Here is a 25,032-nt window from a genome sequence, read left to right as displayed (position 1 = left end):
TTTTGTGTTCTACCTCTTTTACGCTGTTTCTGTGAGCAAAGAATACCTTCCAAATTACCGCCTTCATCTTCTCTAACACTCGGTTTAGCTGACCACAGTTGTCTGCCCTGGACAGAGGTTCATGGTTTCCTCAACAACGGATCTTCTGCCCAACTAGCAGGCGTTCAAATGATGCGGAGACAGAGGGAGAAAAAGTAATGTCGCAGAACACACAAAGACGTGATATATGAGAGTGAAGGAGAATGTGTAGACTCCACGACAAAGAAATGTTTTCCTTTCTGTCCCCGCCGATGCGAACAGAGGACTTTGAAATGCAACGAGGGTTAAGAAGCGGAGGAAAAGATATACGCAACTCAAAATAAATTGTCGCCACAAGAGTGCCGTGATTGTCTCACGTAGGGGACGTATCCGTGCGTTTAGCACACTTTTCAGTTTTTTACAGAAGGATCAAAAACACAACGCTGAGTTGCACTGAAACGTCACACCCAGGCGTTGAGGAAGCGTTGTTCCTAATGTCGTAAGGGAACTGTGCGTAGTTCGAGTACCAAGCCGGTCCACATGCTTTGACTAGTTGCCCATTCTTGAGCTAAAGGGTTCCTTCTCGCAAACCAAGGCCATGACAAACGGATTTCACGAGATTCCGAAATGCGAAATAACACAACTGTGGCGGTAACAAAGGACCGTCGAGATGGATACAAATTTATTTAGGGTCGCTACTGAGGGTCCATGTTTCCATTCACCACCATCACAAGTGCACCCGGTTGACGCCTAGTAAAGTTGCTCTTTGGTGAAAGAGGGGAAGAAGAGCTAATATTGTCTCGGCTACATCCGTTGTAGTAGTACTTATGTTTAACTGATCCTCTATCCGCATTACATATCGATTGATCCCTGGACCAGGAATAACGTTTTGTGCTGTTGCTTGCATATGCCTATAACTCCCCATCCCGTAAAAATCTGCGGCAAGCGCAGTGGATTGGCCGGCTCGTCAATGTTGACAAACAACATTGAGAAGCCGTCGTCGACGACACGTGTTGCTTCATAGCCACATGCGTCCACACGCGCCGAATTTTTTCCACCTCCACTAGTACCTTACAAACAAATAGCTGCAGTGACAACACCCCATGGTGCTGACACCTTCTAGAATGCCGGTGGTCTGCTGAGAAATACAAGACAAATCTATCACAGAATCGGATACGGAATGGCCCGACACCGCTCTCTGCGCCATTTACAACTACCTTTCCGAGCTTCTGCAGGGCGGAATGGCTCAGCATCTCCTCTCGCACACTCTTCATCGAAGTACTGCGAACTCCTCAAACAGCCTCACCGATTTTCACATGTTTTCCCCCATACAATAGCGACGGGCGTCCATAGAGGATAGGTCATTAATACCAGTCTGGGCAAAGCGAGAAGTTCCCAGAGGGGAGGCAAACCGATTGACTCGCATGCAACGAGCGCGTAGTTGCCCACCCAAGAAAAAATGCCACAAGCTGTCTTTCATTTTGTTGACCGTAGAAGCCTTTCCAATCGTTTTCTGAAACTCTTCTCCATTTTACCCCGGGGAGGTCGCCACTCGTGTCTCTCGTGCATCAACACTCTGTAGGACGATTTGGGCTTGTGACTGCATGCGATCCTGCGAAAGGTCACTGACTGAACGGTGATCCCAGACTGTGTTTTTTTCTGTTTCGCGCCTCAGTCCCACTTTCTACCTCTTCTTCGGGTTTTGCTGTTCTGGAGACGGTGGGTATATGTGTGGCTCTCCTTCTCGTGTGCCACTGAACGCTAAAATTCCTTGCACCCGCCCCGTGCCGGTCTCTTACGTGTCTCATGGTACTCTCTGGGGTTGGCCACAACTGCCATGACAGCAAGTAGCTGGTCTGCCTGCCTGTACCGTAACCTGCAGGGACATGTCAGGTTCGAAGGAGGACATTTGCCTCATTCTTTCTTTTGACTTCTCCCCGACCTTGCTGGTTTCTTCCTAGTAGTCGAAAGCCGGTGCTCAGAGAAAAGAAACGATGAGCACGGCCGGCCTGAGGGCGGCTTCCCCTGCGTGGCGACAGGCCCAGCCTGTGTCTGGAGCCATGGCACTGCGAGGGGGATTGCCGAAATGGAGGAGGCGTTCAACACACATTCCCGGTTCTGATTTCACAAAGTTTTCTTGTTTCAACTCTCCCCTGTGCCACCACGGGGCTAGTACACCCGGTTTTCACCCCGAGCGTCCTTTCCATTTCGTTCGTCCGTCCTTTCCTGCTGTACCCGTGTCACCTCGTCCCGCCTCTGTTTCATCGTTTTCGTACTCGACTGCACACTCTCCGACATCGGCCGGATCTGGTGTCTCTACACCTTCGCCATCTGCGGCTGCTCCTGTATCCGCTCCTCCTGCCGCGCTCCGTTTTTCTCTTCGCTGGCTTTGGCGCCTTGTCCCCCTTGCCTTCCCGATTGTCGGTTACGGGTATTACTGGGAGCAACGTAGACGGCGTATGTACACTGAAGTTCTTCCTGCGCTCCAGTCGCGATTTCAAGGTGACACGCCGTTTTACGGCAAGCTTTGGGGCAGCACAACAGACTACTTCTTGGAAACGAGCTTCGCAGATGGCGACTTGGTTTTCTTTGCGCGCGATCCTCACAGTTTGTCTTTTTCTCGCGCTGTGGCGCGTGCCGTGTCGAGGTTTCTCCTCCTCATCCTTCCCGCAGGCGGGTCCAGCGAGCGGACGCAACGAATTGGGACAGGAGGAGGAATGTTTGTCGATGACATCGGCGTCGTGTATGTGGAAAATGGTCAGCGATACGTAGTCAGTTTGTCGACAGAAACGAAGGGATTAGAGAAGACAAAATATGCTAAAAAAATTGCAGAGAGCTTCCCAGAGACCATTTTAGTTAGGCGCCTGAGGTGTTCCCCTGATGTTAGAGAAAAACTCCACCACGCCCTAAAGGAAGCGCTTCGACAATCAGACGGAGGGCCATCCGGTGAAAAAGAGGTCCCCGATTCCGTATCTACGTCGCCATCCCGTTTGCCGGCACGGCCTTTGAATTTCCGCACCTCCCGGGTATCAGTTTGGAGTTCCTTTTGGACTGAAATGAAACGACGACGCGCAGCCAGTGGGGACGCGTTTCGTTTGCTGACGGCGCAGGCCTTCTGGACAGCCAAACGACGGACTGCGGTCTTGCTGGAGAGGCGCCTCGAAGATTTGATCCTCGATGTCGAAAGCGTGGTTCCCGCAAATGTGATGGACCAAGCCAGGCAAAAGACACTCACATTGCTTTCAGAGCAAGAGGGGAATGAGAAGGAAGGGGGCCAGACGTCGGAAAGATCGGCGAGCGGGACTTCAGATAGAGCGGACGCTGCAAATGATGGTGCGTCGGGACCGGGAAGCCGAGAAGCGAACCAGAAAGAACGGGAAAAAACAGCTGGCGAAACCCCTGGGAAGCCAAGGGGAGCGGTGGACGTTGTCGCAGATCTCCTGGCTTTAAGTGCTTTTGCCCAGCAAGCTGTGAAGAGAATAGACAATGTTTTTCAAGACACCGATTCGCCCCGACCGCCCGCACCCGCTCCGAGGAATGGCCGCTCGCGACTGCCGATCGCTGCATTCCCTGTTGCCATTTACCAAGCTGCACAGCTGTTGCCGCCGACACCTGCTTGCCGAGCGTGGACACCTGAGGACCTCTTGGTGATAGACACACTCTTTCAGCCGCGCGACTTACCTCCAGCGCACGTCGCCGCGAAGGAGAACAAGAACCGTGGGGCGATTGACAGCGGAGGCAAAGAAGCAACAGACGTGAAGCCCCGCCGGGCTGATTTAGCGCGGAAGGCAGCAGTAGAATTGGCGTCTCTGTCGCCGCAGCTTGCACCGATTTTGTATGTGAGAGAGGAAAAGGGTGAGAGGGACTGCGTGGCCAGGAAAAACATGCCTGGTTTGATGAGCCAGAGAGAGCGAAGCGGCCGTAACGCAGCCGCCAGCGGAGCCTCGGAGTCAGGGACAAAGGCGTAGGGTTCCACAGACAGCAGTTTTTTAGATGAAGTGAAGTACCCTGTTTCTTGTGTTTGTCGGCCATTCGGAGTCCGCCAACATCGACTGCGTCGAGACCATCGACAGGGCGGGCTTGTCGAGGGCAGGTCACATTCCGTTTCCTTGTTTCACCGAAATTTTTGTCTGATTAGCGGAGCGTGCTTCTGCTGGAGCATCGAAACTCTCGATCTTGCTTGTCACCCCGCGTGTGCCACACACGCGCGCGGTTCTAGAGTTGCCTCTTGCCACTGCCGCCCACTCGCCTGGAAGGAGCCTTCACAACTTTGTTTTTGCCTCGTCAAATGCGGTATACATGCGGGCACCTGGCCTCTCTCCCCTCGCAGGCAGCCCCGTTCGTTGCTTCTGGAATTGACAGACTCGGGGCAACCTAAGGAGAGGGCCGGTTCGACTGCTAACTGCGGGCATTGTCCACCGTGGCCTTTCCTTCTGCGTTTCGCCGGCCAGACAGCGAGGATGTTTTCTGTTCCAAAGGCCGAGGCGACTGCCGCTCACGAGTCCTGCACGTGATGCACACGGTGCATCACGTTCCCCTTTGCAAATTGGGGCGTGCGCGTGGGATTCGGTCAGCCTGTTAGCTGTCGCCTCGAGCGCCACACGGCCTCTTTTCTGTGGGTCGGAACCCGAAGTAGGTAGCTTAGATTCGTTCCGCGTCGCTCAAAGTGCACCTTATCTAGCCACACAACACCGGAAGTTGACAATCGGGTTTTTCGGTCGGGGTCGACTTATTGGCACGGATCTTGAAAAAAAGAAGCACGGGAAGAGAATGGAGCGCCTTGACACTGTGCAAGGTCTTCAAAAGCCCCACAAAGGACGCCAAGACTCAGCTCAGCACATCACGTCTGGGCGAAACCAGTGGATGGCCTCTGTCTTCAACTGCCTCCTTCCTAGTCCCCCCATTGCCATATCCTCGCAGCGCATCCTCCGTCATCAACTGCTTCTGTCCACATCGTTTTTTCATCCTTGTCTTTTCTTCTTCTCTTCCGGTGGTGGCGTGCGGGCTCCTCTTCCGAGAAACCGTGAGCTCTGAGCGGTTTGTACATGTCGTCGCCCTGTGGCGCCTCTCCTGAACATGCCCTTAGTGGTGCGTCTTCACAACGAAGTTCTTTGGTTTCATCGTCCGACACATCTGAAGGGGCTGACGAGAGCGAAGGACTGCTGGAGGTCGACGCAGTGAAATCGTGGAACCGTCTGTACGAATCGAAACGCAGCCACACAAACCGGGAGTCCGATGGAAAAGCTGAACCGCGACATCGGGCGTTTCTGCCGAAAAGCCCCTATCGGCCTAAAGAGAAAGAATGTGTTTTATAAGCAGAACTACACGGGTGTCCTTTCCATGGAAAGAGCGGTTGAAAAAAACGGATCATCCCGGGGTGCACGATGTCGGTATGGGGAAGAGTCTTTCGTGACACATCTTCGACAAAGCACAGGAAGAAACCAGAGAAACGGTCTGTTACCGGCAGTTGACCTCGTGAAACAGGCGCATAGAACGAACCACTTTGCTTTATGAAGTGGCTGTCGTGCAGCCTGCGCAGAATGAGGGGAGACTTCACCCTGGGGGACGTTTTAGAAACCGTAAATTTTCTTGCATTCTTTCCCAGCTGGCCTTCTCACCTGCTTCCAGCAGCGGTGAGTAAAAGCGCCCGCCTGGGGTGAAACGCTGTGGCGACGACTGCAGGGTTTGAGGGACCGCCTCGGTGATCGTTGGCGTGTGTGTAGATGCATTTCCAAGATGACAAACTGAAAAACGAAATCTGGCCGAGCTCGTCACCTGTGCGGTAAAATTTCGCGTCAGACCCAAAGATGCACACAGCCACGAAAACAGAGCGACTCATAGAAACGCGTACGCAGGTCGAGGCGACTCGGATCAGCAAAGAAGCTGAACACGTGTAGCCGCCGGCCTAGAAAAGTTGAGCTCGCAGCAAACAAAGTTTCAAGACTCTCTGTATCCCGGCGACACGGCGAAGCAAGCACATCTGCGCTCTCATCTCCCGCGTCGCCTTGCCGGAGTCTCCTGTCGTCTCCTCTGCAGTGTCTCTCCCACCACTGCCTCGCGATCTCTCCGTTCTCTCTTACCTGTGACAAGGGCGGTGATTTCTCCTTCGTCTTCGTCTGTGAAAGAACACGTGTCGAAAGCGAACTTCTGGCTGCTCTGCGTTGTTTCTCTCGCCAGCCGAGACAGCGGCGAGCTCGGCCTTCGGAGGTCCCAGCACCGCATCGTGCCGTCTTGGCGGTGGCCGGCGACAAGCAGATGCTCCCCGACGAATTTGACCTGCGACAACAAACAAAAACAAAAACGACGCCAGGCACGATTTAAAACGGATTCCGGAGAGAATGCCAAGTCGAGTGCTGCATGAACAGGATCTGAAGAAAACCAAATGCAGTGCGTGTCGGAAGTGGGCACGAAACTGAACATCAGGGCGCGAGAAACGGACGCACCTTGTAGGTCTCACACGACAGCAGTCTCCAGCGCCTTCCAAGAGTGGCGCTACGCAGCAGCACGGTCCTTTTCGAGCAAAACTGAGGCGCGTACACCGCCAGAAAAATTCACAGGAATGTAGATGCTAGAGCAAACGCTGGTAAAGCACACTCACTTGGAAGGATTTACAACGCACCTGAGTGACGCCTCCCCAAGAGGTAGCCTTGTCAAGGAGACAGTGAGTCGGAGTCGTGTACGGGACGCCGCTTCTTCGACCGCCGCCTTCTTCAGTGTACACACAGACAGAAGGACTGTAGGAACCACATGCAAACAACTGGTTCGCGCCTGGTCCCACTTGCTTGAAATCCATGCAGGAAATGATTCCCTTTTGACCTTGCTTCGCCCGTCGGGTTGCAAACAGTATGTCCTGGGAAAACAAGGAAACACAGAGTAACCTCCAGCATCCCTGCAAAAGCGAGAGAGCTAAGGGACAAGGGATGCCGTCACACATTTCCTGGCGTCTTCCGCAAGTGTGAACGATTGCTTTCGGCTACTCTAGAAGACTCTGGCGGAATCACTCCCTGTTTTGTGTAAACACGTTCTTGCTTTAGTGTCTACTGACAGGTGCACTCGCTCCCTTGTGTGACAATCCCCCCGTGACTCTCAACTGACAAACGTTTGCACGGGGCACATCCACTGGCATGCCAGTGGCTATTTCTCCTCTCCTGTCTTTACAGAGTCCCCCCTTCTCGCCACCCCTAGCTCTGTGTGACTGTGGACGGATGCGCCTCTTTCCAACCCCTGCTTAGCCCTTTGGGCCGTTTCTTAGTCGCGTTTCTTTCGCCGACGGTTCCGCGTACCTTCACTTGCCGCCCCGGTCTCTCGAGGTCGAAGATGCGCACGCCGCTGATTCCTCCGGCGAAAAGCCGCGGTTTTGTCGGATGAAAAAGGAGAGAATAGGCGTGAGCAACTTCGTCGAGGTGATTGTAGCAGGAGTACGAAGCCAGCAGAGAACAGTCAATCCCGCTATACAGGTGGATCTGAGGAGCAAAGACAAAGCAGCGGAAAGGTCCCTATCACAGACGGCAGATAACGCACACCGTGGAACAGAGGCAGGCTTCCACCAAAGGAAACCAGAAAGATGCAAGAGGTAGACAGCTCTCTGCCTACGGCACGCCCTATCCACGCTTGTTTGGTCCCCGACAGGCCGCAAGCACGAGGAAAGATAGAGGTACCAGCGAAACGCGAGATCGGCAGCGACTGACAGTGAGAAGCTACGGTCGAATGCGTCTTTTGCCACACGCCGGCCAAGAACGGCGACTGTGCACGCGACTGAAGAGAAGGAAGCAGTCTTCTCATCTGCGAATCGCGTCCATTCAAGAAGGCAGCTACTCAGTCACAGTTTTCACAAAGGAGAACGTAAGGAAAGATCCGAAGTGGGCGATAGTGTCCTGGGCACAAGGAAACGTAGAGCCCATCTGCGCCGTGTTGGAAGCACGGATTCACACGAATCGATGACAGCTCAAAACAGAGCCGGAAGAAGACGTGGAAATCCGTGTTTCTCAGGTTCGCGGCCCGCACTGTACATACAGGGTGATCTCGACTGGTAACGGCATAGGAGTAGGTCCGCGGCTGTGTCCAGTCGAGGCGGGGGAACCAGCTGCAATCGAAAATCAACTCTCCTTCGTCTGCGCACGTCCAAGACTCCAAAGTAAATGGGGTTCCTACAGACAGCGCAGGATACAGAACAAGCGTCATTGTAGAGCCGCTTCTGTCGAAAATTGCCATCCCTCGCAAGCCGCCCAACTGGTGGAGGCCGGTCGCACAAAAGGCCGGAAACCCGCGACACGCCTCAGCTGTCGACAAGTTGACCAAGTGATGCGGCACGTGTTCAAACTGCGCACGAAAAACTTTGGCGGCTACCGAACGAAGGGGGGCAGAAGCGAGAGGCCCGAAAGGGGCGAGGTGGATTCCTCGGAGACAAAGTGACGCAGCAGTGGAAGCCTCGGCCTTCTTTGCTCTGCTGTCTCGACACCGCGGAGTCGCCTGGCGCGCACCGCTCTTCCCCTCTGCTCGGGTGCGTTTTCGATGCTTACTCTCTGTTTTTTCGGCCATTTCTTCTTCTGGCGTCGCGAACAGCCGGACAACTGCGTCCTCGCTCCAGGTCAAAAACGCACTTCCATCCACGCTCCAGATTGCCCCTCTCAGGCAGTTTTCGTTCCCGGTTCTTCGTGCTCCGATCCTCTCCCTGGATCTCTGAGTGCGGCTGCGAGGCGGCAGTCTGCCCCATCTACGTTGTGCATGCTGTCTTTCCGCTTCTCCCGAGAAAGAGACAGCCTCCGCAGGAGAGGCCGCGCTGACAGCAAGACGTGCCCTTGGCCGGTTCGTCCCCACAGTCTCGGGTGAGGCAGCCGCACAGCGAGAGAATGTCCGCGGCGCCGACAGGGGTGGATCTTCTTCGTCTGAAGAAGCGAGGGGTGCGCGGAAAGGAGCCTCCGCAAACCCTACGAGCGAGAAAGGTTTCGAGAAAGAGCGAGGGCGAGATAGAGACATGGGCGAGACTTGTGAAGGCGTACAGTCGCCGCCGTCCCTTCCTGACTCCCTCTCTTCAGCGTCACTTGGCCACTGCACAGCACGACAGGCACGTACGGGAGGCGAGTCCGCCTGCCACGTCGTACGGTCCTGCACAACCCCAGTGGAAAAACAGTCCGCCTTTCCATCTTCAGAGGCAGAACGCTCTCCAAGCGGCTTCTCCTCCGGGGGATCTCGTGCCCCGCCGCGCCGGGCCTCGGGCTCCGCCACCGGGACGGCGACGTGCGTCGCCACTGCCGCTTCCGTGTGTGGGTCTTTCTCAGGGGGGTGAATGGTATGCGTTTCCGCACTGTCCACATTGTGCGCCAAAGCATCCGCCGGTGGAGATCCCATGGACGGCGTTTCGCGTGAAGCAGCGTCCGGGGTGCCAGACGGAGCGGCATTGGAGACAGAAAGCGCCATGGTGTGACCGCCGAGAAACAGAATTGAAGGTCGGGTCGCTTCGAGTCTCACACTCACGGGAGGTCTGAATCAGAGACGGGAAATGAAGACGAAAGACTGCCTGTACGTCCACCTCCGACCACGCCACCGGCTGAGGCCCAGTGCCTCGCGTCGAGCGATCACGCTGGCAACTGCAGAGCCGCGTTCTAGGCAGGAAGTCCCAGATGGCAGCGCGCTTTTCTGTTCACCGGCAACACCTGGAACATATCTGTTCACTGCTGACGAGAGGGAGAGCCGTGTGGAATGCTCTCTCGCCCAACCGTAAAAACGTACCCAGGGCCATGGAACGCGACTGGGCGACCGGCAGGAGTGGACAGAACGCTCGCGAGTAACAGTTCTGGTGGACTATGTTCCACAATGCGTCTTTTCCTCTTCAACCGAATATCCACTGTGTCGGAAAGTTGGCAGCGTTGAATGGGTATGTGTGTCGGCGAAGCCCGACGAGAAACGGTGCGGCTCCTAGAAGCTGGTCAAAGTGTCCGTGGACCGAACGCCGTCGTAAATCACTGGGAGGGACATATTCCAACCCAATGTTCCTATGGAATGGACCGATTTGCAAATTGCTCGTTTCTTCTGTCGCTTTCTCCGACAAAGAGCGTGAACGACGGCTAGCATGCTGTCTGCACTTGCATGCACCACTCGACAACGGGTTATGTTTTTATCCCTACCACAATCGACAACGTAACTTTATTGCCTCTCGTCTCTCGCGGGAAAAACACGCCACAGACTCTCGCCAGGACTTCTGCACGAGCATTCGTTTTCGTGCGCAGTCTCCAGTGCGTCAGACCAAAGTTGTTCGTCCGGCCTTGCCGAATCTCGCGGGGCCCGAAGTGGGGTTTTCAGGCGCTAGCAGTAGCACAGCAAGTGTACACGGAGTTTCACCAGCACAAAACTGCTTCTGTCCGTCGGTATCTGCATGACGCTGAAGGCCTATTTTGTGGTCGGAGACAGGGCTAACACGGGAGGACAGTAGATTTACCCAGGAGCTACGACTAACGGCGGTTGCAGATAATACAGCCAGCAAGGAAGGGTTGCGCTCTACAATGCCGCCTTGCCGTGGAGAGATGGTCTTGACGAAGGCGGTTCCCCTGCTTTGCCAAAGACTTGGGCACCGGAGACGTTGGGAATCCACCGAAAAGTGCACACGACAAAAAACGAACTTGAACAAAAACAGAGCTTCTGTTTATCTGCCACCAAGGGTCGTCCGGCGCCCGCCAAGTGCGGAGGACAAAAACGTATGACGCGAGCGCGATCGTCCACAGACGGCCATTGAATGAGTAGGCTTTCTAATTGACCACCAACCGATCATCAACAATTATCTGCACCAAAAAATGCCGCTTTGATGTCATTCTAGAGCGATGGCAAGGGACGAACTGAAGCAGCCTGCGGATGTAAGCAAATGGGAGCGTTCCTGTGGTACGTGCTGGTTATCCATGCAGATGTCGTTCTTTTGGGATGCGTGATTTAGGACAGATGCCGCAAGCTCAATGCACGGACTGCTTATACTCCACGGATTTCGCCACTTCTCTCTCCGACAGACCTCAGCTTGCGGAGGGGTAGGCTCGTAGCGCGGACCAGAAAGTTGTTGATTCAGCATGTGACGACCCCCAACTCTGTAAATAGAAGAAAAAAGCCGATCCTCAGTTCCTGTGGCCACAATACCACCATAGGTTAGTGCTCGTCTACGGAATCCCCGCTCCGGGGTCTTCTGAAGCACCGTCGTCACTCTGACGAATAAAAGGTTTCGCAACAAAGTAAACTGTCTGCCCTTTGTGACGTCGAGGAAGCTTGAATGCCTGAAGTGCGTGCTCAGTGACGCTTCGTGTCGCTAAAAGCTTTCTATCTGTACAGCGGAACCGCTTATGTTTCCGTGAACCGAAAGACACAATTAGGATATTTCCAAACGGCTAGGCTCTAGCTCAGAGAGTAAAAAAAAACTAGTGGACAGTTGTCTCAGGCACCCAGTCTTCTGCAGTCGAGCGTTGAACGGACGACTGTTCCGATCAGTTTGTTCCTGGCTTCACGAAAAAAATGAAAATCAAAGAATCTGTTGACGACATCGCTGTTGCGTTCTCTGCCGAGCACGATGTTGGTTTTTTCCACAATACGCGGACTTCGTCTCGCCTTCTGGATCCCGTGGATTTCGCAGTCTGAGAGGCTATAACGTTATAGCTGGACAAACATCTCTGTATCCTGATTCGGTCCTTTTGGTTGATCGGGAAAGTTCGTCTCGCTCACATCATCGCATGTGGCTGCTGGAACGATCAAGAACCTGAATTACCACTGAAATAGGCACTTACTGCAAACAGTCAAACGGGTGAGAATTGGACAGTGGACAAGCTATACTGCCGTGTCTTTCCGGTTGCTGTAAAACGCGTCATCGAGCACTCAGCTGCCGTTCCAAGGTGCGTTGTAAACGCTTTCAGATTGCACCAGATGTGGTTGTGCCCTACTACCCTTAGTCACCGAAGTCGAGAGCGTGCGTTTACTGTAGTGTGCTCGGTCCTTGACGCGCTGCAAGGGATGGTCCCGCCACGACCATACACAGGCGGTTGTTCCCGTTTGGTCTGAAACTTGGTGCTCATCCCACGAGGGTCACCAGTGCCTCAAGTCGCTGGACTGCGCTGCTGGGTGGACAGAGAAGACAGATGTTTTACCGTTATGTTGTGGAGTCAGGGGCCTTAGGCCACAGTGTGCCGCTGGTAACGTACCCGGAAGAGACGCACATTGTTGTTGGCCGCAACGACGGCAATCGCCCGCACGCATGCGGTGTGAGGCCGCCTCGGAGACGGTAGGGCGTTGTCTCGCTCAACTATCTCGAGACGGCCAAAAACCAACTTTCGGTAACGAAAAAGAGGGACCCACAACTCCTTCTTCGACATTGATTCCGTAAAACTTCTCTAGAGCCCATATTGTAGCTAAGGTGTGATTACCTTCTTCAAGACAAAATCTGCTAGATCCAGCACGCTGGAGACAGTTGCATTCGGCGGTAGGTTTTCTGGTGTCTCTGCGGTTGCAAGAACAGGGGCAGAGCCATGGGCGAAACCTGCTCGCAGTTGGTACTGACTGTGTTTCTAATTTCCTTCATCGGATTCATTTTCCGTCGCGAGGGCTGCTTGCTTCTGCCCCAGTCCTCGACATGGAGCGCGATTTAAAATAGCGAGGGTTTCTTAGCTGTTCCTCGTCCACAAGAAACACATTTTTTGTCGATACCGTCTTCGAGAGGCAGCGTCGTTCTACGCTACGACCACGAGGAATCGACAAGGGCAAACGCTTGTAATTGACCTCAATCGACTCTTTCTTGTTACGGCCTGTCTCTCAGGTTAACCAAGCAAGATCCGAAAAGTCGACCGGATGCCCATGTACGGTGACTCTTCTGCGTGCGTCCTATTTCGTGGACGCGTTCTCTAATGTCCAAAGAAATTCGCTGTAGACCTGTTCCATCTCGTTATTATGACTCAACAAATCAAACAGGAGGAACCGGAAGAGATAGAGAAAGCTAGTTAAGATCATGATTCAGGGGTTTATGCCTGGAGGGGCAAGGCACTAAAAGGAGGCGTTGTGCTTCGGGATTTTGTTTTTGCGTTCGAAAACTTGGGCAGCAGATGGTGGAAACACTCTGTAATCGTTGGTTTGCCAGCCGCGAATCAGGTTACCCCTGATAGCCTGTCCTTCACACTTCTTCTCTCCACGTGTCTCACCATTCTACATGTCGTTGTGATGACTTGTCGTTTCATCCCGCATCCATCGACCTGTTCTCGTTAGACTTGATGCGACGAACAGAATCTTTCAGTTCATTCTCTCCTTATCCAGATCGATTCTGTCCCTCCACGTAAAACGTGTTCGTTTAATGTCGTCGCCCAGCTGTTTTTTCTCGGCTCAAACTCTTCTTCACCTCGTCGTGTCCGTCTCTTCGCTTTCCTCGTCCTCGCAGTTGTCAGGGTTGGGTGGTCACATCGTTCCCCCTTCACCTTGCCTGTTCAATTTTTCACTTGCACTCCTTTTTTCTTCTTGCCCTCATTTTCGTGTTTGTCCCGCTGCCACTTCCTATTCTCTCAACCATGGCACATACGGGAGCGGTAGCAGATAAAGGAGTAACAGCGTCTTTTCCTTGCCAAGGCTCCCCGGCAACTTGCCTGCCGCCAGTTCTGCATCTCCATTCGGGTCTTGGCAGCGGGTGTGAAGCCCTCGGGCGTTCTTCCGCTCCGTCACGTCATTTCTCGTCGGCAGAGGCAGATGTTTTGTCTTTACCTGACCTACGCTTGCCTTCGCTTTTGCCTCTGCCGAAAACTCGGGAGTTGCTTATTGCCGATACCGACAGTCCGTCGTCTTCCGATCTTCCGGAGTCAGAGTTTGCATCCCTAAATCCATCTTCGGCCTGCTCTCCAGACGTTTCTCCCAATCGAAACACATCGAACTTCTCGCCTATGGCTAGCTTTTTTCGGCAACAGGCAACACTTCACCAGACGCCGTTTTACCTATATGATGAAGCTCGCATTCGCGAGAACTGCCGGCGTCTTCTCGCCGCTTTTTCCTGGGCGTCCGAGCCCTTTTCAACGTCTCAGTCTGCTCTGGAGAATGTACCTCGCTCTCCTCGCGAGGCACTCGAGAACCGGCTTGGTGTGCGCGCCGCCTCTCCCAGCGGTGCCTTCACGAACTACTTTGCTGTCAAGGCGACTCCGACTCCGGCGATTCTCGAGATTCTCAGAGAAGAGGGCCTAGGTGCGGACTGCAGCAGCTTGGCAGAGCTGTTGCTCGCGGAGGCTGCGGGATTCAGAGGAGAACGCATCTTCTTCACTTCCAACGATACGCCTCTCGAAGAATTTCTGAAAGCGCGAGACTTAGGCGCAATCATCAACCTAGACGATGCTTCACATCTGGACTTCCTCCATGAAAAGCTCGGAGGCGCCTTGCCATCTATCTTGTGCTTCCGGTATAGAAGGAAAACTGCCTTGTGTAGTATTCGTGGATCGACACACAACTGTCGTTCCCGTTTCTTGAGCCGGTTCACTCGGGGGGGTAGAAAAGAAGTCGCCGTAGAAAAGCAGGCAGTGTGTTTCGCGTCACCTTCGTTACCTTCAGGGTGAACAAAGTGCCGCGTACCCTGCAGTCCAATGTTTGATGAGGCTGGGGCAAGACTCACCAGAACCCGTTTCTGCCTTTCTTGCTGCGGAATCGCCCGAGGCCGGAGGGTGACTCGGCAGCCACAGTTAGCCTGCAGTGGTTCCTTACGGTCTTTTCGTGTCTCCCTCTTTTGCGCCATATAGAGCTTTTCGCCTTGTCCCGTGTCCACACACGTCGTCTGTGGGAGTAAAGTACGAGCTGTCTGTTGCCCACCGTTTCGCCTAGATCTGTGTCGTTGGCATCTCGCGTTCTCTGTATTGGCCTTTTCCTCCTCGAGAGCTTCCCTGCTTATTCCGGGTACGCCGTTTCCGTCCTGTGCCATTCGCGCTACTCTGATGCCATATCGCTGGCTTTTCACCTGTGTATTTGTCTCCCTTGTGTGATGCCCCTGCTCTCTTTTCGCTGTCAGTTTCAACCCTTCAGCGGAATCACGCCAGGCAACTGTCCAAAGCAATCCGATGATTATGGGTCGTCCAGAGGAGTCAAAATTTGGAATGACAAAGACGCAGCTCTTTCGCTGCATCTCTCGGGCACGCGCCTGGGGTGTTTGTCGCTTCGCGCTGCATGCCATGATTCTGTCGAATTCCCTCTCGGTGGACGAAGTTGTGGAAACGGCTCGCCTCCTACTAACCGTGGCAGCGGAGATCAAAGAGAGACTCGGCACCACGATAGAGATGATCAATCTAGGAGGGGGATTCGGAGTGCCCTACCGTCCGGAAGAAAAGGATCTTGACCTTCACGAGGTCTCTGCACGCATTCGGACCTGGTACAAATGTACCCTCGCTCTCCAAGGTCTTGCTGGCACTCGAATCGTGACCGAAAACGGGAGACTCATTACAGCCGACGCGGGTGTCTTGGTAACCAGAGTCATTCATCAGAAGAAGACCTACAAACGTTTCGTTGGTACGGCAACACAGCTGTCGCTCGGTTGCTTTCAGGAGAGACCATCAGTCTTGGACGAGACGAAGAGAGGGTGGAAAAACGAAGGAAGAAGAGAGCAAGACGGACAAGTTTGAGGCGAAAGCAGAGACGTCCTTGCTTCATTCTTGCTACCACCGATTGTCACCAGAAAAGCAACAAGGGAATTCACGGGATGCTATGAGGAGGGCGGCACAAGGGGATAAGGCATAGACAAGAATAGAAATGCACAACGAAACGAAACAGGCGGTTGATTGCTTTTGAGAGCGGAAGTGGCCGAGCTGGACACGAAACGTAGGGATAGGGGAGATTCAGTGCGATGAAGCCGTATCGATGTTTCCTCGTCTTTTATCTTTCCGTGGTTCGTTTCGTCCCGGATTGTCTGTCTTCTGTCCTCTCTTCCCTTTCGTCCCATTTTGGCCGCCCCGCTGTGGACGTCCATGCTTCCTGTTTTTCATTATTCCGTTTCCTTGTTTCTGTTTTCTGCTCTACAGGCGTTGATGCGTGCATGGCTCACTTAATGCGCCCCGGCATGTATGGCGCCTACCACCATATCTCTGTTGTTCCCGACAGAGACCGTCACGACCCCCGACTGCCTTCGAGAAGGAACCTGTTTTTCTCTCCAGATGACGAGGATGAAGAAGCAGGCGTCAGCGACGACGCAATATACGACGTTGTGAGCTGGATGACCATCACACGTAATGATTCTGATTTCCCCTGTTTGTAAACTTGGACAGAATTGGGGACGAGCACGGAATAGACACGCATAACAACACTGTTGTCGTCCGCGTTTTAGTTTAGGTAGAGTGGTGACAGGATTGTATCTGCTGCGTTTGGCGTATTTGTCGATCTTTGCAGTCTAGCTTTTTTCCTGTCTCTTCGTTTTTTACGCAGACGTTCTATGAAAGCAAATGGGGAAAGGCTCTGCATCTTTCCGTGTGTGCTACTGTTGCGGCCGTGGGCTTTTAAATTGAACTGCACGTTCTTTACTCTTTGATGTTCCTCATATTTCCGGTGTCTCCTCTCGTTTTGCTCAGGTGGGTGGTCTGTGTGAGAACAATGACAAATTCGCTGTCGATCGTCCACTTCCTCGCGTAGATATAGGCGACCTTCTTCTCATCCACGACGTAGGCGCACATGGTCACTCGATGTGCTTCAACTACAACGGCCGCCTCAGGTGAGACTCTGTTCCATATTGGCTAGTCTCGGCTTACGAAAGGTGGGACGGGAACATTTTTGTTTATAGAAATATTGAGAAAAACGAAGCCACGAAGGGCCACGCTTGAATCTCCCGAATGTCCCCTCTTTTCTATCCAGTGATGCGCCTGTTGTACCGGTCTCTACGGAGCTATCTTCAGTGTTTGTTGCTCTTTCGTCTGTTCCCTCTTCTTTTACCTGCGGATGCGCGCCGTTCCTACCTCTCCCTAAGCGCCATGATTGGGTTCTTCGGTGTTTCTCTCTATGCAGATGCGCGGAGTACCTAAGGCGCCTGAACGGTGAAGTTGTAATGATTCGGCGCGCTGAGACACTGAACGACCTTTTCGCGACGATCCAAGAGCCTTCACTGCCTTGCGGGTTATCTCTGCTCTTTGCCACCAATCACTACGAGGCTTCTACCTGTGCTGTTTCCTTGCCGACTCTTCCCCACTGCTTCTTCTGGCGTCTGGCCTCGTCGCTGAGCTCGTCGTGGTGGACTCGCCGATTGACATCACAGGCGTCTTCTCCGTCTGCTGTACTGCTCTGGAGAAGGTCGTGCTTTGTGGCAATTCTAGCTGGCGCAGCCGCTCTTGCCACGTTCAGCTGTCTTTTCTCGTTGAGAATCGCAAGGAGGCGATAGACGCAAACGTGGGGGTTCATCTCCTTTTTCCCTTGTCTTCTTAGATGTTGCCCCTGGTTTTCCTCGCGTTCTCCATTGCCCTTCCGCTCGACCCCGGCCCCCATGTGTTTCATCCTTCTGCTCCCGTCTCCGTTTCAGTTGCTTCTCGCGTCTCGGTTTTGCGCCGAGTCCCTGTCTTCCAGCTCTTCTACCGCTTCTACAAGCGTTTCGTCAGTTCTTGTCTTTCCTCGCTCCCGGGGACTTCCTGATGGAGAAGAAAACAGGAAAGGAAACTCAGTTCCTGAAACGCACGGGAACACGGTTCGCCTCTTGCGCCCAGGCGAAAACTTCCCTGAAATCGACGTGCACAAGTCTAGCCGCTCTGCTTCCGTTAACTGCCGGAAGAAACCGGTGCATTTCTTGCCAGCGTCCATGGCTTCTTCGCCTCTGTTTTTCTTTCAACTCCCGCCATCTCTGTGGGAATGCCGTCTGTGTTTTGTAAACTTCAGTACCCGCCACTCGCATCTGAAACTCTTATACTTGCCTTTCGTGCCGCAACAGGAAGCGCATGAAAGACTCAAGCCCATTAGCACTCGGTTCAAAGACGAAGAGAACTGAAGCCGGCCCCACACAGAGCATACACACACCACTTCGTGCTCTCGAACGACGGCAGCGGCCTTGACCGTCTTGCCAGAGGCGAGAAGGGAACTGTTTCAAATGAAAAGGATCTGAAGCAGAAAGGTTTGCATCTGAAAAGTACAGGCGGCGCTGCGCGGACAGGAGAGGATCGACGTGAAAACGTCTCCGATTATCATCTAGGCATCTCTGAGGGTGTAACGCTTCTCCCCGCTTCCAACGTCGTGTTAGGTAGACATGAGCGGATCCAGTTCACCAGAAAAAGTCTTTGTTTCTCGATGTAGTTCGAAAGCAAGGAGCACTTCCCCTTTCGAGTTCGAAGCCTCACGGTAACATGGCGCTACGCCGGCTGCACAGAACTATTTTACTCGACCTCGCTCTCTCGGTATGGTTGGTCGGTGTGCGGGAGTCTGCTGGGGTACGCCGCAAACTAATCTAAGCAACCGACATGCGGAAATGTAGGCACGGGTGTAACCACTGTACAAACGCGCACCTGAGGCATTTCCTCAGTGGACAAGGTTTCTATTGTGGGGCTGGGGCAGCGGACTGCTGTTCCTCCCCTTTAACAGATCATATGCATCTGTTACCGTGGCATCGGAAACAATAAAAAACGCACAGAAACGTATGCGTGTACCGCTCTCTAGTTCATGGTTTGTGGAGCTTCTACAAACAGATACGTCCATTTCTACTCCAATGCCGCTTTCTGTCTTTTCTGTATATCTTCCGTCCTCAGTTCCGCATTTATCTGTTTACCTATTTAGCTATTTATCGATCTATCTGTCTATCAATAAATATATATATATATACATATATATATATACATATACATCCAGCGGATGTCCACACATATCGGTGCTTTTCCTGCAGCGGGAGGCTCGTCCTTGAACTATGAAGACAGAGAGGTATCAGAACCGCAAGCGTGACAAGAGGCTCTGTGTGGCTCGACGCGGTGAGCACATCTGTGCTCGCGGCTGATGCGTTCTGCTGCAGATACTTCCTGGTAGATTATTTATGCGTGCGCGATCTGAGTCTCCCTATGACTGGAGGAATGCGTGCTCCTGCACACATGAGCAGGAACCACCGGGTAGCCGGACGACCGAGGCAGCCGTAATGACTCAAAAACGACGCTCTGCTCCCCCCAGCGACACTGAGCAGCGTCCATGATGTGGTAACATCCGGTTACACAAGAAAAAACCGTAGATGGACTTGGAAGGCAGCTACTGTGGACAGAGACCACGTAGAAAAACATTCGATGACCTCAAAAATGTAGTCCTCTTCTTCTGTCCGTCGTCGCTCTCTTGTCCGTCGCCTCTCCAGACTGCGCCGCCTCTCTAGCCTGGCTCTGCCGCGCCTGTGCAAGGCGCGCCTGAACAGCTGCGGGGCGTTCCCCGGTGCTCACCAGCGCCGCGTCGGCTTCACCGAGCGCAGCCTGCCTCTGTTTCTGTCCCTGGCCAGGTTGTTCTCCTCGCTGGTATCCCCTCGGACGTGACGGGCGTGCTCCGTCTGTGGCCTGGACGGCCTTCAGGTGGGCGTTCGTCAAAACTGTCAGATACTCTTGCAGCACGGCTCGTTCGAGCTCTTCCTCCTCTTCTTCCTTCCTGTCCTCCTCCTCGCGATCGCGCGCCGCTTCGTCTCCGCTCCCTTTCTGCTGGCTGCTCCTCGCCTTTCTCGCTTGAGCCCGGAGGTCCAGTCCAGACAGAGCTTCGTGAACCTCGAACACCATTTCGCCCAGTTCCGCGGCCTGCGCCTCGGCCTTCCTGCTGTCCGCCTCCGCCTTCACAGCACTCCGCGTCGGCCTGGAGGCCGACGGACCCGCATTTCGGGTTCCCTCTGCGCTGGTTGGACGCCTTGGCTTCCGGGGACTCGACGCCGAAGCCGAGGCGGCAGACGTGGACGAGGCGCTCACCTCTGCGTGGCACGCGGCTGTGTCGCTTTCTTCGGAGTGCGGCGCTGCGCCGGGGGATTCTTTGCCGGCGAGGCGCCTGCGGATGCTGCCGGCGGGGCGGTGACCAAGACTCTCGGTCCGCCGTCTTCCTTCCCTCCTCGCAAGCTTTCCTTTCTGCATGCACGCTGCGAAGGCAGCCACCTGGACAGCGCCCAGCAGAACGACTCCTAGGAAAACGACCGCCTTGCAAAAGCTTTTCCTGTCGAGAAGACTCGCTAGGCGTCCCGAGAAACTCCCCGTCTTGCCGTGCCTTTTCTCAGTCCCGGCTGGGAGGACGGGCGAAAAGGCGGTCTCGGCGCCGCGTCTCCCGCCACCGTGGAACAAGGAGAAACGGTGAGGATGGGAGAGGCGGCGAGGCCGTTTTCGGGTGTGGAGGGATCGAGGCCTCGAGGGGACGGGTCGGGAACCTGGGCGGCTTCTGCGAAGGCGCGGAGGCTGGAGGAGCAAGACGCCGAGAGCCCGGGAAAAAAGGGAAGCGCCGCGGCGCTGTGAATCGAGGAGCGATCATCGGCCAGGAAAGAACCAGGCGTCGAGACGGGACGAGCAAGCTTCCGGTGACCCGCCACATGCCCCCAGGAAGGGAAAGATAAAGTGCGCAGCTAGACGCCCTCTTCTCGACACCATCTTTTCGAGGAAGCGAGGCGGCGAATCGAGTCTCTCATTTCCCGAGAACGGAATGTTTTGGCTGGAGAGAACCAACTCTTTTTGGAATTCTCGCCCCGTTAGACACGGCTGGCGATGCCCACAAACCGCGGAGTCCCTCCTCGGATCCTTCCGCGCAGGGTAGCTGCCAGCCCCGGCCGAACCTCTTCGTCGACGTCCAGGCCGCCTCCCTTTTTCTTTCCGTCAGCCTTCTCTTCTCTTTGTTGCAAAGAGTTTCTCTTTCCCCGTGTCGCTCCGGCGGCATCGACGCACGAAACCACGTGCACGCGAGTGTTACTGCGAAGCCGGTCAGCGTACAGACGGGGGGCTAGGAATGAAATGGGCGTTCCGGAGGGCAAAACCAGTCCATGGAAGGAGACCCAGGACACTACCGCACACTCCAGTCCCTAAAGCCTCGGACAGGGCTTGGAAAATCCGCGCAAGGAATACCGAACACGAGACGTGGTTCCCCCCCCCTCCCGCCCGCTCACCGAATCCAGGGCAGTCCGCGAAGAGCAATGGACACAGACGGCCCCCGCGCGTGGGTTTTCCTCCGCAAGTGTGGCGCAAATGCGGAGTGTCAGCGAGGACCGGACTACTCGGTCCTGCCCGCGCGTTTCCCACTTCGTTCTGTTCTCTGCGCCGCCTCTCTCGCAACTCTCCAGTCTCGGCGCGTCTCTGTCTTCTGACTTTTTCGCGTCGGGAAAAACCACAAAGACGTCCACAAAACCCGACTCTCTCCTCCCTTACACCCTAAAAGAGCTCCGCTGCCTTTGTGCCTCAACACGAGAGGGGCCAGGGCGGGGAGAACAACCCCGCGCTGGCGAGCCGGGCGAAATCAAAGGGGAGGAAGCCGCGTTCCGCGGTCCTTCCGCGGAGACACCGGGGTTTTCGGAGGCCCGGACCTTTGCAACGGACACGTGCGGTTTCTCCCCGCGCGACGCATGCGCGTTCCGCGACACACAGCGGGTTTCGAGGAAGAGACATGCGCTGACTCGATTCTCGGCGGAACAGCCGAATCAGCCAGAGCAGGCAACAGAGGAGACGCAACGCCGATTGCGCCGCAGAGTCCCGCCCGAGACCGTCTCGCCTCCTTGGTGGCTCGGAGAAAAGCGGCTCGGCCGCAGCGACGGAGGCGCCATGGACGCCGCGCGCGCGGCTCCTCGCGACCGCGGGAGAGAAAGGAACCGGAGGACTCGCCGCGTCTCCGCCGCTCCCCTCGCTCGGCCGTCGACTGCGCCCTACACTGAGTCAGGGCCGACTCGCCAGGGAGAAGAGACTCTCCCAGGCACAGGCTACGAGAGCGCCGTCGGGGAACCCGGAGGCGGAGAAGCGCGCCGCGTGGACGGAGAGAGACGACCCACCGAGCGGACGCGGGAAACAGCCTTCGCTGGAGAGGAGAGTGAAGCGGAGCGCGCAGATCCGCGCGCTTCGTCGACGCAGTCGGAGACACCCGAAGCGACGGAAGAGGACCGAGAGAAGGGTGGGCGGACGGCGACGGGGGACTGGCCATCCTCGCGAGACGCGCAGGCGACCTGGCGTCTGCAGCCCTGTCGCCTCGCGTCTTCCTCTCCTGTGCTCGCATGCACGTCCTCGCCATCTGCCGAGCCGGCTTCCTCGCCGTCTTTCGCGTCGCCGGCCGTTTCCTCCTGGCTCTTCAATGGAAATGCGACGAGGTGGGACGAGCAGCGGGCGTTCCGCCACACTCGAAATCTCTCAGGTAATCCGGTCGTTTTCGCCTCGCCCTCCGACTCTGACGACGAGAGAGGTTCACGGCCCTCGCAGGCTCTTTCCCTCTCCTCTCTTTCGCCTTCTGAACGAACCGCTGGTGCGTCCAAATCCGATGGGGCCCGACTCGCTCGAGCAGTCTCCAGGCCGACAGCAGGACCGCAGCCGTTTGAGGAGTTCATTCAGGCGTGTTGCTTGCCGTGCTGTTTTCCTCCGCGAAATCCACCGCCCGCTGCTCCTCAGGCTGCCTCGCTGTCCTGTTGCGTCTGTTCGTCTCTGGTGCCTTCCCCTCCTTCCGCGTCTTCGCGCTTTCCTGTCTCCTCTCCTGTGGCGAGTGCGGGGACGCGTGCCTCGCCCACTTCTTCTCTGGCGCCCAGGGGGAGGAAACGTGAACCGGCTGGCGCCCAGATCGAAGGCAAAGACAGACGGACGCGAGAGGAGGAGCGAGCGAGCGAAGCTTGTGCAGAGACCCAGGCACAGCCCGTCGGGCTGACGCTTCTGCTCCGCCTCATTCAGTTCCTTACCGTCAAGGACTTCCTCAATCTCTCTTCCGTCTCGGTCTCGCTTCGGCGGCTTCTTCTGTCTCGCACGGTCAGCGAAAGATGCTACTTCCTCTTCCTTCTCCAAGATTGTCTGCCTTCAGGCTTCCATTCTCTCCACACTTGCTCGACCTCCCGCTCCTCGTCCACCCCACACGCTCTTTCGGCTTCCTCGTCCGCCCCACAGGCTCTCTCGGCTTCCTCGTCCGCCCCACAGGCTCTCTCGGCTTCCTCGTCCTTGCCTGCTTCTCCGTCTTCGTCTGTGTCTCCAGGACTGCCGCCTCTTTCTCCTCCGTTCCTTGCTCTTGCTCGCGCTTCGACCGCACCTCTCGTTTTCTCCTACAAGGGAATTCTGCAACAGCGGATGCGTGCGCAGCGAGCGTGGCTGCTTCCTCGGCCGTTCCTCCACGAATTTTTTCTCTCGCACCCCGGGCCTTCTCTGCAGGACGCGGACGCGGCCGCAGACGCAGGAATCGAAATCCAGAGATCCGTGTCCGACGAACCCAGCACCCCAGGCAGAGGGAAGACCTGCCGCTCGTCGGCACGTGCTTGGTCGGCCTCAGGTCGTCCGCTCTCCCCCTCAGTTGCCGAGACGCAGTTGACGGCGGTTGCCTTCTCCTGCAGCACTCCGCAGTCGCCGTGTGTTCCACTCGTCGCCGCGACCGACTCCACCAACAGCTGTCTCCTTTCCAAGTTGGGAGGCAGTCTCCAGATCCCTTCTTCGCGTTCTTCTTTCTTCCACCTGCTGCCTGCTCTCCACTCGTCAGACGCGCCTCCCTCCTCGGGGCGACCCAGCGACGGGGGGTATTCCCTCGCCGCTTCCTGGTGGACTTCTTCGCTCGAGTTTCTCCCGAGCAGTCCTTACCTCGTGGCGGCTCAGCAGCACTCGGGTGTTTGCGCGTCGCTCTCGGACTCTCTCTCTGCTGTCCACCCCTGTGTGTCGGTATACGACCTCTCCAGTCCTCTGCAGCACTTGGCCTCGTGCACAGGCGAAGAAGGTGCGCGGCACGCCCAGGAAAGAGCCGCCCGGGAAGAGGAAGGGTACCGAACGCTTCCGGCTCGGAAGACAGTTCGGCTCCAGGCGGCCGACCGCAGAAACGCGAAGGCATGCGCCTGCACCAGCTGTTGGGTCGTCGACACCGGCCTCGGAGATGCATGCGGCGAAGCGACGCCTCCGGCGACTGGAGACAGCGACGCCTCGGAAGAGACAGGAAGGGATGGTGAAAAAGAAGGCGAGCAGCGTGCGAGAGACCACGCAGTCCGCTCTTCGTGCAGCCACCGCATGTGGGCTCTCATGTCTTGCGGGATGGCGATCGCTCTCGATCTCCACCGGTGCGAGGTCGTCTCCCGCCTGTCGCCTGGGTCGCCTTCCAGTGTCTCCGACTCCGGGGCGAAGGCGCGCGGGTGCCGAGTGCTTCCGCTGTCTGCTGCCAGCGGCGTGTTCACCGCACGCGGCGAAGAAGTGGCGGTCGTCGTCGAGTCCAGAGGCGTCTTTTTCTGCGATTCCCGACTTCCCAACTCCCTACCCTTTGTTCTCTTCTCGCGCGCGCATGCAGGACGAGAGGGCGGCGCAGCGGCGCAAACTCTGCGAGAAGACAGGCCGATAGCGGCCGCTTGCACAGGTCAGGCGAGGCAGAACTCGCTGTCTGATGACACTGCCGTGTCGAGGTCCGGGGAAAGACTGAGTTAGGTTGGCCTGGCGCCTGCTAAGGAACCGGAGGAACGCCTTTTACGCCCGGCGAGGATGATCCCCGACTCTTCAATGGCCTAACTGCTAGTGCTGGGACTGTGTCTTATGTACTGTCGGCAGGACCGGACGGGCGGAGAAGGCGCAGAGAGGGGGAGGCGGGGGGGTGGGGGGGGGAAGGGGGGGAAGAGAATGACGGCGGCTGAAGCAGGGAAAATGGAAGCGCACGGAAGAGTGGAAGTGGAACGGGAGACAGGAGATGCTTCCTGGCTTCTTCGGGTGCCTCTAAGACACTGTTTCTGAGACCGCAAGGTGTTGTGCTGTCTCCTTCCTCGTTTTCAAGTTCCAAAACCACGAAACTCGCGCCTTGCTAACGGCCGGCGGCGTGGCGTGACGAAGCAGTGTACATACACTCATTTTGTAGCTACGCCGAAAGCCGAAGCGCGCACATCGGAAATACCGACTCACGGGTCTGCTCAGAAACGCAGCGAGAAAAGGAGTCACAGAGGATGAAGGAAAGGCG

The 25,032-nt window shown here is 55.7% G+C and overlaps 5 protein-coding genes across 5 annotated transcripts; 3 read left to right on the top strand and 2 right to left on the bottom strand.

Annotated features, from left to right (window-relative positions):
- Nucleotides 1-2,012: 2,012 nt before the first annotated feature.
- On the top strand, nt 2,013-3,986 carry NCLIV_067280 (conserved hypothetical protein; the record flags this gene model as incomplete). The annotated part of the gene is made up of 1 exon (XM_003886279.1): nt 2,013-3,986. The coding sequence occupies one exon, from the start codon at nt 2,013-2,015 to the stop codon at nt 3,984-3,986; it is 1,974 nt and encodes a 657-aa protein (XP_003886328.1).
- A 1,114-nt stretch (nt 3,987-5,100) lies between these two features.
- NCLIV_067270 (hypothetical protein) lies at nt 5,101-9,435 on the bottom strand (the record flags this gene model as incomplete). The annotated part of the gene is made up of 5 exons (XM_003886278.1): nt 5,101-5,213; nt 6,099-6,294; nt 6,638-6,868; nt 7,302-7,481; nt 9,091-9,435. 5 exons carry the CDS (start codon nt 9,433-9,435, stop codon nt 5,101-5,103), a joined length of 1,065 nt encoding a protein of 354 aa, XP_003886327.1.
- A 4,466-nt stretch (nt 9,436-13,901) lies between these two features.
- NCLIV_067260 (Diaminopimelate decarboxylase protein, related) lies at nt 13,902-17,353 on the top strand (the record flags this gene model as incomplete). The annotated part of the gene is made up of 5 exons (XM_003886277.1): nt 13,902-14,407; nt 15,008-15,501; nt 16,011-16,192; nt 16,554-16,693; nt 16,984-17,353. 5 exons carry the CDS (start codon nt 13,902-13,904, stop codon nt 17,351-17,353), a joined length of 1,692 nt encoding a protein of 563 aa, XP_003886326.1.
- Nucleotides 17,354-19,226: 1,873 nt separating this feature from the next.
- Nucleotides 19,227-20,033, bottom strand: NCLIV_067250 (hypothetical protein; the record flags this gene model as incomplete). The annotated part of the gene is made up of 1 exon (XM_003886276.1): nt 19,227-20,033. The coding sequence occupies one exon, from the start codon at nt 20,031-20,033 to the stop codon at nt 19,227-19,229; it is 807 nt and encodes a 268-aa protein (XP_003886325.1).
- A 1,092-nt stretch (nt 20,034-21,125) lies between these two features.
- Nucleotides 21,126-24,512, top strand: NCLIV_067240 (conserved hypothetical protein; the record flags this gene model as incomplete). Its single annotated transcript, XM_003886275.1, has 1 exon — nt 21,126-24,512. One exon carries the CDS (start codon nt 21,126-21,128, stop codon nt 24,510-24,512), a length of 3,387 nt encoding a protein of 1,128 aa, XP_003886324.1.
- Nucleotides 24,513-25,032: the final 520 nt, after the last annotated feature.

The sequence above is a fragment of the Neospora caninum genome, chromosome XII (assembly GCF_000208865.1).
Source record: "Neospora caninum Liverpool complete genome, chromosome XII".
Taxonomy (NCBI): Eukaryota; Apicomplexa; class Conoidasida; order Eucoccidiorida; family Sarcocystidae; genus Neospora; species Neospora caninum.
The sequence above is the reverse complement of the archived record's forward strand: the minus strand, read 5'-3'. Positions and strand labels throughout refer to the sequence as shown.